This window comes from Macaca nemestrina, chromosome 7 (assembly GCF_043159975.1).
Source record: "Macaca nemestrina isolate mMacNem1 chromosome 7, mMacNem.hap1, whole genome shotgun sequence".
NCBI lineage: Eukaryota > Metazoa > Chordata > Mammalia > Primates > Cercopithecidae > Macaca > Macaca nemestrina.
In genome coordinates this window covers 8591318-8603903 of record NC_092131.1, presented here as the reverse complement: position 1 = coordinate 8603903, position 12586 = coordinate 8591318, and the positions used below count along the sequence as shown (strand labels likewise).

The 12586-nt window shown below is 48.9% G+C and overlaps 1 protein-coding gene across 4 annotated transcripts in view; it reads right to left on the bottom strand.

The window, feature by feature from the left end:
* Positions 1 to 800: 800 nt before the first annotated feature.
* LOC105467436 (BCL11 transcription factor B) overlaps positions 801 to 12586 on the bottom strand; it is a 104744-nt gene continuing 92958 nt past the window's right edge. For all 4 annotated transcript variants that reach the window (XM_011717040.3, XM_011717042.3, XM_011717041.3 and 1 more), the window contains one exon: positions 801 to 7717. In XM_011717040.3, the coding sequence (XP_011715342.1) occupies positions 5673 to 7717 (2045 nt within the window). In that variant the 3' untranslated portion in view covers positions 801 to 5672. The remainder of the gene's footprint in view (positions 7718 to 12586) is intronic.

The following is a 12586-nucleotide window of genomic DNA, read 5'->3' as shown; positions in this document are numbered from 1 at the left end:
GGTGGACCTGCCTCTCTCTTGCTCACATGGAGAGAACCAAAGGTTCCTTCATGCCTCGGTGTGACTGGAACCCAACAGCCCTGCCTCCTTCCACCCCATCTTGTTGGCTGCTCCAGGCCCAGCACTGGGAAATGCAGAGTTAAAGCTACTTCATTCTGCAAGGGCTAACTTTGATCATCCCCAATGAAAGTTTCCTCATTGCTCATGAATGAGTTTTAACAAAATTCATCAACCTCATTTTACAAATGGGAAAACCAAGGGGACCTGCCCAAGGGCACAGAGTCATTTAGACCCTTGGGGCAGGGTCTCCTTCTCCCTGGATTTTTATCCCCCCGTGGCTCACAAGAGCTCTCCCTGGGTATTGAGAAAATGGGAGCTGAATTAGGCTCAACTTGAGTCTAATCATTCCTAACCAAGTGTATTTTCTTTTCAATTACTTGTTCACAAGTTCAGTCGGATAGGAGAATTACCTGGATCATTTTCAAAAATGCTGATACGGGGACCTGCCTCCAGAGATTCTAACAGAATTGGTCTGGGATGTCTCCTGGGCCCTGAGATTTTTAAAAGCTCCCAGAAGATTCCCATGTGCAACTGGGCCGAGAACCACTGTTCTAGATCACACTGCTGCACAGGGGCTGAGAGAACTATAGGGCTCTCGTGCCATGATTTCCTGTCATCCTCTCAATGGGCTTAAAGATTTGGGTCAGGAAGAAAATGGAGAAAGACCTTCAGTTCGCCCTTGGAAATAAGCTGTCCATCCCCCACCTTTAAAAGACACAGAAAAGGACAAGGTTTGGAGATCAAGTTAAATGTCCAATTTATTTTTATAACTTGAAACCAGAACAAACTTGGTTTTGAACAAGCGTACAAATGAAATGGCAGACACATGCTGAACTCAACATTGTGACATTAAGGAAAAAAAGAGGCCCAAAATCTTGTACAGAGAATAAAGGAACAATAAATATTTTACTAAGCCATATTGAAATGACCTCTGTCATCTCAACATTTTATCCATAATAAAAAAAAAAAGTGCCTGTTTCTTAAACAGAGCACAAATACCAAGCAATAATAAATAGTTCCAAACTTGTAGTAAAAGACAAAACCTCCAAGTAAACAACAAAAGCTCATACAATAATAGAAAAGGTAATAAAAATATTTTGCCTTGCCAGTACAAATGCAAACAACTTAAATCAATGGGACTTTGCTTTGCAGGGCTGAGTTACAAGGAGCACCAAAATCACGGGTTTGCCTGTGTTCCACGAGACCTTCGGCTGACAGTTACTTAGGACTGGGATGAAAGGCTGATTTCCTTACTTTTCACATTTTGCTTAGAGTAATTCAGTCTCCTCCTCTCCTCATGAAAGACTCTCTAATGGCAAGTGGCGGGTTCCAATTGGGGGCAACTTTGAACAAAGTTGTGGCAGTGTGGAAACCGGCCTGAGGTCGGCTGGGTCACCCATGCTAGAGGCCTCTCTCGGGATCACCTGCTTCCATGTTGGTTTTTTAAACACAAAACGGAAGCAAAGTTCTCTCTTCTCTGCAGTCACAGAGACACACAATGCTTGTGCTTTGAGATGGCTTAGTCCTGGCAATCTGGTAAGCTGGTGAGCACTGGCTAGCTGTTATGACTACAGGAGGGCCACCCTGGAGGCACTCCAGGACCTCAGCGGGGCATCCAAAGGCAACAGCAGCCCCTGGATCTGCAGGTAGGAAACTGCAGTAGGAAACTGAAATCTCAGCTTTCTCTCCCATTCCCTCCCCCTTTTTTTAACTTTGCAAAGGTAAGTGGCAAGGAGGAAAGAGTGCATTGAACAGAAAAGCTTCTGCATTTGGTAAGGAATTGCCCAAAAGGATGCTTGGTTACACTTTCATAACCTGAAATAATGGTTTCTTACATTTCCTGAAATAAAAAAATGGCTTCCTGATATTGGTATTTTATTTAAAAATGCATTATTCCCTCATCCAAAAGACCACCACTTTATCTTAAAGCTACTTGGCTTTACAAAAAAAAAAAAAAAAAAAATTAAAATAGAGGATTAGGGGAGGAACAGATAACGAAGAAAGAAATTAAATAAAAAATGAAAAAAAAAAATAAAGGACCAATGGAGGATGAAGGATGGAGAGGAAACACAGGGGAAGGAGAGAGAACGAGATATGGAAAGGCACCAAATTCATCCCAGGCCCTGGCATTCGGAAACTGACGGAATGTAGGTTTCAGAGAGCAAAGCAGCAAAGCAGGGAAGAAAGACAAGAGGCCAACACTCTCCACGGCACGAAAGGTCCTGGCTGTGATGGAGTCTCCTTCCTGAAATCCAATTTGTACCGGTCTCAACAGCAGGTCACTTCACTCGGACCCAGCTGAATCACCAGCTCCTTTTATGATATTTGTGTTTGTTTCACAATTTCTCAAGGACTAAAGCAGCTCGGTTTGCATTGCTTTCTGCTGGTAAGGGCGGGAGAGGTGGTGGTGGTGACCGCCACAGAAGTGATGGTAGAGAAGGAAGATGTTCTCTCGCTCTCTCTCCTCTACATCTGACATCTTACAGATGGCCTCTTAGAGAAAGGGAAGACAATGTGGAATGTTACTGACATCTTTACAAAAACTGATTTTTTTTTTTCCACTCAACACAAATAAAGAATTTCCCATCCGGTCTGCTGTGGCCACACCAAGGAGCCTTGATGCAAGGTTCGGGCGTTCAGAGAGAAGCCCAACACGAACGGTTCTCTGTGTAGGCCAATTCCGACAAAAAATATATACAACTAAATGATTTGTGAACCAAAGCATTTAACTACTTCCTTTTGTTTCTTTTTCTCAAAGGTTGTCAAACAACCCTTTTTCTCCTGTACAATAGGACTTAACATACAAATTTTTTTTTTTTGCAATATTTTATCCTGCCAAATTAAAAAAATATATTATGGCAGCCTGTTTGTTTTTGTTTTTTTTTTCTTTTTATTTCCAAATTCACTAACAAAAAGGTACATTAAATCCCTTTAAAAGGACAAGCTTACAGTTAAAAAATTACGAGCTCCAGTAAAAATACAGCAAGTGCCTACATCATATGAACCAACCAATATATCCATTCCAGAGGGAGGCGGGAAGAGAAAAATAAGTACAGGTCAGAAATGTGATTTTTTTTTTCTGCAAAGCAATAACAATATTAAGCACTTTTTTTCTACATACTTTTTCTACATGGTGTAGCAATCCCCTTTGAATCCCCAAATACAAGTTTCTATACATTTTTTTTGAAATAAAAATTCAACACCCAAGGCAGAAAAAAATTTACTAAAACTCCGACTTTACAGTTACTGTGACAAGAACAAATTTATAGACCCACCATTTAAATTTTACTGCAACATTTTCAAGGAAAAGAAAAGGGTATTTTTTTTTCTTGTTTTGTAAAATGCCCAGGCATTCTCGATTATTACAAATACTGGTCCACTTTTACAGTAATCAAGAAATTTTAATATATATAATATATACTAAAACCCCGTCACCAAAAGAAAACAATATACACGCGGCCACTGTGGCATTTTTGTATAACCTATTAAGCAAACTTTGAAAAAAAATGATCGCTCCAACACACATACACACAATTTTTTTTACCCTTGTATGTACCCAATACTGTAAACGTATTTTTAAGACAGAGTGCACTAAATTTAACTTTAGAAAAAATTAGCCGTTGTTCCTGAATTGTTTTTGTTTTGCTTTTCATTCAACGATATCAACTTGTAACTTGTGTCACTTGAGTTTTAATTCAGCAGTAAATCACCTCCACTCCATATCTAAGCAGCGTTGTCCCAAAAACAAAAGGGGCTGAGGATAATTCAGCTAATGGATGTCCAAGGTTGTGCTGGGTTTATTTCTTCATTTGATTGGGTCTTATGGCATTTCATATCCTCTATCTTCAACCAGAATTTTTTTTTTTTTTTTTACTTAAAGTAAATGTGGCTTTGTTAGTTTCTAAAGAATGTACTTTTCTTGTTTTACTTTTTTAAAAAGTCTTTTCATTTCAAAAAAAAAGTTTTGCATTTGTCTCAAGAGACTCAAATAGGAAGATCAGTTTTCAAGGCACTCACATCAAATTGAATGGCAGTAGAAAAACTGTCCTATAAATTATTATTTTATTTTGTTCTTTATAGTGCCAGTATTGTGAATGCCACGCTTAGCAACACTGACACTCAATCTCAGCTGTCCCTTACAGTTTAACCCACCTCTGGGCCAAAGAGAAGAATATGCTGCAATTTCTTGTTTAGAAGCCATTTAATTTAAATGCAAACAAAAGCTTTAAAGTGCGGGTCAACAGAATTCAAATGTCTAATCTTAACAGTTCAATGTTTAGTACCTTCCAACCTAATGAGATAGAAAACAAAACAAAACAAAACAAAAAAAACCTGGGAAGTAGCGCTGGGCACCTTCTGATGGAACTCCTCCCGTGCTTTTTCAGTAACAGAGAATAGAAATTTGGAAGATCCCACCCCACCCATCCCTACAGTATCATCAGTGTGCATTAAATGAGAGAACACTAACTCCAATTCATTAGGGCATTCGTCTGCTTGGGAAATGATCAATGACCCCTTGTAGCAACATAGGATTTGAGATTTATGTGGTGGGGGTGATAAAGAGAGAAGCCGTCAAGCCAGAAAACGCCTAAAAGAACACCGCTAGTTTCTTCCTTTTTGTGTCACTGCAGGCCACCCCATCTCCCCAAAAAGGTACCCCTCAGCCCATTTTATGTAGCCTAATCTACAGCGAATAGCAGCCATGGCACCCCAGGGCACGCCAATATTCCAAGAAAATGATAGTATCTGCTGGTCATGCACAACCTGAGAATGCTGTCGGGCCATTTCCCAGAGGAGCCCTCCAAAATCCTCTCTGGCGGTGCTGAGTCTGTGGGGTGCCTCTTCTAGCACCACCACTCAAGGCTTCCCTTATGTAATATGAAAGCTGAAATCAACACACAAAAGGCCGCTTTACTTGGGACGACATGAGTGCTCCATCTCCATTCCAACTCTGAAACAAAGTGCTACGACTTTAAAGATTGTTATCCGCTGTACATCCACATCCCCCACCCCAAAAACAAAAATAAAAATAAAAAAATTTTTTAAAAACTGCATGCCACTTTTTATTTCAGGACAAAAAAAGAGGAAGGAATGAAAAAGTAAACAACTTTAAAAGTCATTTGAGTGTTGGCTTCTTCACAAGAAATTACACATGCTTAGCTTAAATTTCAAAAAAGCAGCACCACCCCTCCCCCCAAATTATAATTTAAAAGATATGCTTCCCCTCTAACATTGCTTGCGAGTCATTGCTCAGGCTACTACCGGGTTTTAAAAAAAAAATAAAGGGATGGATACCCAACAAAATCTCTTAAAGGAATTCAAACAGAAAAAATAATAATAAAAAGTACCTGCACATGCCAAAAAAATTACAAAACCCAATAAATACAGAAATTATTGCACAGTTAAAAGGCTCCACAATTTGTACTGCCTTAATCAACCCTCGGGTTTCCATAGGACTTCGCAGACACAGGTTAGGTTGGAGTGCCGCCTCCCCTGGGCCCCGGGGACACGCGGGGTGCGGGGTGGCGGTGACACGGAGGCAAGTCAGGTCAGCATTCTCTCGGTTGGCAACGGTTCCACTGTACAGGTGCGGGGCGCCAGGGCCCGCGCGCTTAGCTCCTCTCGGCCTGCTCGATTTTGACGTCGTTAGTCAGCAAGTGCTCGCCGTGCCACTTTTTCATGTGTTTCTCCAGGGTGCTGTAGACGCTGAAGGGCATCTGGCAGATGTCGCAGCGGTACACCTCCTTGCCGATCTGCCCGTGCGTCTTCATGTGGCGCGTGAGCTTGCTGCTCTGCGCGCATGCGTAGTTGCACAGCTCGCACTTGTAAGGCCGCTCGCCGGTGTGGCTCCGCCTGTGCACCGTCAGGTTGCTGCAGTTCTTGAACACCTTGCCGCAGTACTCGCACGTGTCGCTGCGGCGGCCCTCCTTGGAGCTGGGCCGCCCGGGGCCGGGGCCGCCCAGGTGCGGGGTGCTGCCTCCGCTGGCCGTGCCACTGCGGCCCGAGAGGCCGCCGTCCAGCAGGTCCCCGGGCGGCGTGGAGAAGCGCAGGCTGCCGTTCTCGGACGAGTGCTCAGACGACGTGGCGAAGGGCGACTGTCGTGCGTCCGTGAAGCCCAGGAAGGGGTCCTTCATGAAGTGCCGCGACGCCGCGTAGCCCACCAGCCACTGCGAGTACACGTTCTCGGACGGGATGAGCGCGGCGGGCGGCAGCTCCAGGTCCTTCTCCACCTTGATGCGCTTGGCGGCGCTGTTGAGCCCCGGGCTGGGCAGCGGCGCGGGCTTGCGCGGGAAAAGCCCAGGGAAAGGCTCGGTGCCCGGCGCGAAGCCGCCCCCGCGCCCGTTGACCGCGCCGCCCGCGCCCGTGTCCCCGCAGCCGCCCGCGTCGTCGTCGTCGCCCGCGTCCCCGCCGCCAGCCGCGCGCTTCAGGAAGGCGCCGCGCTTCTGCTTGTCGGCCAAGAGCTCGCCATACTGCGGCAGTGCGCCCAGGCCCACGTTCTCCATGACCTTGCCCAGCACCAGGGCCTTCTCGTCAGCCAGTGCCTTGGCCGCGCCGCCCCCCGCGCCCGGGACCCCGGCCACCCCGCCACCGCCGTTCTCGCGGTTGCGGCTCAGCTCCGAGTCCATGCTGAAGCTCGACTCGGGCCGGCTCTCGTTCTCCAGCAGCAACTCCTCCTCCTCCTCCTCCTCCTCCTCGTCCTCCTCCTCCGGCTCGTGGCCCAGCGACGGGTCGCTCTCATGGTGGCGGAAGTCGCCATCGGCCGCCTTGAGGCCCTCGCCCGCCAGCTCGCTTGTGCCGGGCTCGGGGGAGCTGGCGGCCGAGAGCCCGTCGTCGGAGCGGCCAGCCAGCGAGCCGGCCTTGTGCATGTGCGTCTTCATGTGGCGCTTGAGCTTGCTGGCCTGCGAGCATGCGTGGTCGCACAGCTGGCACTTGTAGGGCTTCTCGCCCGTGTGACTGCGCCTGTGCACAATGAGATTGCTCTGGAACTTGAAGGTCTTGCCGCAGAACTCGCACGACTTGCTCTTGGCCGGCGGCTGCGGGGGCGGCGTGCCGCCAGGGGGCATGGGCGGCAGCGGCGGCGTGCTCAGGAACGGGGACTTGGGGCTGGGCTGGAAGGGGTTCAGGAGCCGGTGCATAGGGTTTCCGCGGCCCGGGGACACGGGCGGCGGTGTGGAGCTGTTGCCCGCCAGCTCGCGGAGCCGCCGCGAGAAGTCCATGGCGGGCGAGTCGATGGCCATGGGGTTCAGGCGCATGACTCGGTCGAAGGCACTGGGGTGCTGGGCAACGAGCCCCATCTCCTCGGCACTGAGGCGGTGCGGGTCCAGGTGGTGGCGCGGCGGGGGGCTGAAGAGAGGCGGCGTGCCCGGCAGGCGGCCCTCGCCGAAGCCCGGGTGGTCCCGCAGGATGGGGCCCGTCATGCGCAGCAGGTTGAAGGGGTTGCTGTCGCCCAGGAAATTCATGAGCGGGGACTGCGCCACGGCCTCCGGCCCGAGCGGCGGCGGGATGGTGAGCCGTGGCGTGAGCGAGCTGCTGGCCGGCCCGGGCTCCAGGTAGATGCGGAAGCCGTGCGTGTTCTGCGCGTGCTGCAGCAGGAACCACGCGCTGTTGAAGGGCTGCTTGCATGTTGTGCAAATGTAGCTGGAAGGCTCATCTTTACCTGGGGAAACACACGGACAGAAAGGCAGAGACAGCGTGAGAAGCAGCAGCGGGGCGCGGGCACCGCAGGGCCACTGGCCTGGGGGATGCGGCCCAGGCCGATCCGGGATCCCAGTACCCTGCCTGACAGGGACTGCAGGGTGGCTTTCAAGCAGGCCTGGCCTTGTCTCCACCTGGCTGGGGGGCCGAAGAGGCAGGGTCTGTGGGCAAGCGGCCCTGGCCACCTAGGCACCAGCGACTTACTTCAATTGTGTAAAGGCCCGCCTTGCTCCCTCAAAGGAAAGGGATTATGAGCCCCATTACCTCCGAGACCACGGGAGATCGTGTTTGTGAGAATACGATCCAGTAGTAGGAATTCTGTCAAGGTTGGACTGTGTAACAGCCCTGGCAAATCCCAACCCTCCAGGATGCTCCACACCCGAAACCATCTAGGCAAGGGTTTCTCAGTCGAGGCACTAGTAACATTTACATCCTAATTCTTTGGGTGGTGGGGGCTGTCCTGCACATTGCAGGATGTTGAGCAGCATCCTCTGCCTGCACCCACTAGATAGATGACAGGAGCATCCACCTCCCCCAGTTGCGAGGACAAAAAATGTCTCCAGCCTTGCCAAATCTTCCCAGGAAGTGGGGCAAGATCACCACCCCCTTTGAGAACAACCAATTCTGATATTTGATTCCAGGGAGTTGTAGAGAAGCACAAATCGAACTGTACCATCCTGCAAACTTTTTTTTTTTTTTTTAAGAGAAATAACTGCAATACCTCTGCAACGTTTGGGATTTTTAGCTATAGGAAATTCTCATGTTTCCTACACCACCGTCTGTGCAGAAAGCACTGTACACCTGAACATGGATTCGTAGGAACAGAAGAAATTTAACATGCCGTGAAGACCCGCTACTACTGTGACAGCTGCCCCCACCCCGTGTCCTCACAGACACGCCCAAACACCGCTTGGAATTCCACCTCCAGACCCCCAGGGAAGGCGGGGGCACACTGGCCTAAATGAGTCTTTCAAAGTCCTCTGCCAGAATACTAAGCAAGGAATGAACATTCTCACATCTGACAGGGCAGTCAGGATGAACAGTGGCAAATGCTGACGTGTTAGCAACTGGCTCTGGTGACACACATGGGCAGCAAATTGTAGCGGACACTCTTGGTACGGAGCCAAAACGTCATGGTCTTTGTCCATCACTGAGACTGTCACAAAATGGAGGCTGAATATTTCCTCCGGAACCCGTCCTGTGGATGCCCTCCTGCACCTGTGGGTGAAGCTCGCCGCTTTTCCAGCATGTACCTCTCCTAATACTCTGCATAAAAGAGATGGTGCAGACAGGACCCATCTTCCATCATCGCACTCACTAGCTGGGGAAGCAAGAGGAACAAGAATCGCAGCTCAGATCCGGCAGAAGACATGGCATGAGAGATGTTGAAAGACCCGTTTTGTTTTCTCAAACTTTCTTCTACCTGGAAGATTTTAATGCAGATGCTAAAGTCCAGGAGCCACAAGCTCTGGTGAAGTCAAACGTGCAAATGAATGACCATACCCAGTATCAGTAAGGTGCCGTGGGAAGTGGAGAAAACAGTCCCGTCTCACCCTCTCCACCAATCGATTACAGGCCTTCTGAAATCCTAGGCAGACAGCATTTTTATTTTCCACCCACTAATTATGTTTCTGGAAGGCTGCACTCTTAGCAGTGTTTATAGGCACATAAACCTTCGTTTGGAAACCATCTTTTAAAAATCAAGTGACTCGGGGACCAAATACCCTGAATTCCATCCAAGGGCTTCAGTCTTGAGTGTGGCCTGTGCCTCTGTCTGAACCTGGGCTTGCCAGTTTCTGAGGGGCCGGGACCTCCCCAAGACATCCCATGCCTGCAGCATCACAGAAGGCTTCGTGCTGTCTGAGGGGCAGGGTGGAGATTCCCCCCACGACCTCAGAACCAGTTGGCCCAGGACACCAACACTAGAAACCGAGCCACGCTTTTACGAGTTTGGCATTACATAGGGATTCTTTCCCTCTCCTCTCCTATTCTGTGTGTTTGGTGAGGAGAAGATGTTGGTAGGGAAGACAGAAATGAAAAAGGAATTCTGAAGTTCGGCCTCATCCCTCTTTTAAAAACAGCTCAAGGAGCACCTCTGAGGCTGTCTTCTTTCTCCAGGGTGTCTGGGTCATTTTCCTGTCTCAGTCCTCCAGGTAACTCAGTTCTCCCATGAAGGAGCCCCTGAGGAGAAGCCTCCCCACCTCGGACAGGGCAGGGACGCCTTCCCAAGGCCCTGGGTGGCCGCGACTCTCCCCATAAGGCCACCCCAACACCCCAGCCCTCCCCTTCTGTGCACCCCACCCTCAGTGAACAGAGGAAGTGCCCACCAGCTTCTCTGGGGACAGCATTTCTGTCCTCCGCTTATTAGTGAATGTACTTGGGGAACAGCAGGCCTTAGCTCAGACAGCCTCACAGGAGAGCTGGCCAGAAGCCATACTTAGACGACTCCTCACACCCTTTTGGGGAACAAGGCAGAATAAATAAGTAATAAAAAAAGAAGCTAGATACACGTCCCTTTCTGACACAGGAGTTAATAACACAAATGAAGTGCCCCTTCCACGTGGGTTATAGATCTTCAAATTAAAGATGGTTCCTGTACCCTGCACCGCCCTTCAGCCACTCCAATTAATCAATTCACGGCTTTCCATCGCTCCAGTTCCTTATGTTTTGAAGTCAGGCCACCTCCCTTCCCCCAATCTTTTTTTCATCATCTGTTTCCCTGGGAAGTGCTCCAAAGCACTTCCTGTTTCTTGATCAGGGTGGCCACAGATTTTCTAGAAAGTTCTGTGGCTGGTGAGGAAAGAACGTGGCTATCAGAGGAAAATGCAGAGCTCCTAGGCAGGCCAGCAATGAAGGCGGCTCTACAGCCGAAATGGCCAAGTCAGGTTTTTCAATGCAAAATGGTAGTTACTGGAAGTCAGGTAGCTACACATGCTAAAGAGCTCAAGTGTTCCCACTTCTTGTTTGTTTGCTTTAAATGCTTTTGGCTGGGCATGGTGGCTCACACCTGTAATCCCAGCACTTTGGGAGGCCGAGGCAGGCAGATGACTTGAGGTCAGGAGTTCAAGACCAGCCCGGCCAATATTGGGAAATCCCGTCTCTACTAAAAATATAAAAATTAGCCGAGTGTGGTGGCAGATGCCTATAATCCCAGCTACTTGGAGGCTGAGGCAGGAGAATCGCTTGAACCCGGGAGGCGGAAGTGGCAGTGAGCTGAGATCGCACCACTGCACGCCACTGAGATCACACCACTGCACTCCAGCCTGGGCGACAGAGCGAGAATCCATCTTAAAAAAAAAAAAAAAAAAAAGCTTCTAAAACTAACTTGGAGCAACATAGGGAGGGAGTTACCTGTCCATAATTCACCATCAGGTGAGAAAAGCGATGTTTATTCATCAGGCTGGATTTCAGGGCCACCTGTCCTGCCCAGGAAGCTCTTACTGGACCAGTGTCCGTGAACCTCTTTGGTTCCAATACTTCCCTCTACACAATGGCAAGATTTCACTGCAGGCAATGGCCTCCAGTGCAGGATCTGATGCCTTCCGATATCCTAAAATCGCCCAGCCCTCAGAGGCCCACCCTAGACAACTTTCTTTCCAGTCCCCCCTCCCTTCTTTTTTTAATAAAATGTTCATTTCCTTATTATTACTCCATGGTTATCTCTTGCCCAGAAGCAGCCCTGAGCATGAGGCTTGCTCACTTTTAGGAACAGAACGATGTCAGAAAGTCTTTGAAGAGTCACTCAGAACATTTTTCTATTTGAAAACTTGCTAAATATTTTAAACACATGGCACGCAGTCTTGGACGGCTCATTTTTAAGTGCAGAAAAAGACCCCTAGTGAGCAGGCTGCTTCTGACTGGGGCTGGCCCACTCCCCTTCCCGGGACCAGATGTTTCTTGGCTGTCACCCCCCTCCAGGAACTCAGGGTCACCTGCCCACAGGTGAGCTGGAGGCTGCACTGTAGAGAGGGGTGACAACTTTATGCTCAGCCCAGACAGGCTGCTGAGATTCCCACTGATAGGTCAAGGCCTAGATTATTTAGAAGCGATTTACCCAGCAACATCAAGCCTGGCCTACAGACCTAGAAACGTCAGCTGCACTTGGCTCACTAAGTCACGCTTGGCGACTCAGACCCAGGGCCTCGTCTTCCCTTGCTTCTTTCGGTCCTCCTTCCTTTCTCAGACATTTTTTTGTATCCATTGACAGAAACTCACACTGGATCTTCTTTGCTCCACTGGCTCTAGACAGAGCTCCTGGACATCTTTCTCAAATGCAATACCCTGGGTCATGAGAACCCTGGACAGCAGCAGTGCGTCCATACCCCTCTGCCTTGGTGTTCCCAGAAGGGGGAATTCAGTCAAGTCATTTAACCTCTCTGAGGCTTGATTTCCTCATCAGTAGAACGGGAATAATATACCTGGCTCCGGAGAGGGCTGGGGAGACCGAATGAGCTCCTGTATGTGGGCACAGCCTATAAATCGCACATAGCTATGCAGGCGTTACGACAGGTTTTGCACGTTTTGCTTTTTTATTATCCACCCTTGTACCTGGCCATGGATGTTTCAGGGATGACTTTCAGTATAATTCCAGCAATAATGAAACCCTGGAGGACATTTAATGCAGCCTGCCTCATGCGTTAGAGGTTCTAGGGAAGCAGAAACTTGCAAACATTGAGGAAACATCGTTTTTTATTATGATGCTTGGGAACCGACATGCAACTGGACTCCTGCAATGAAATGTGACTCTCCCTCTGCCATTAGGCTTTTTTATGAGCATTTAAATAATTGTTCCTCCTTATTAAGCTAGCTACTCTAATAATACCAGTAAAGG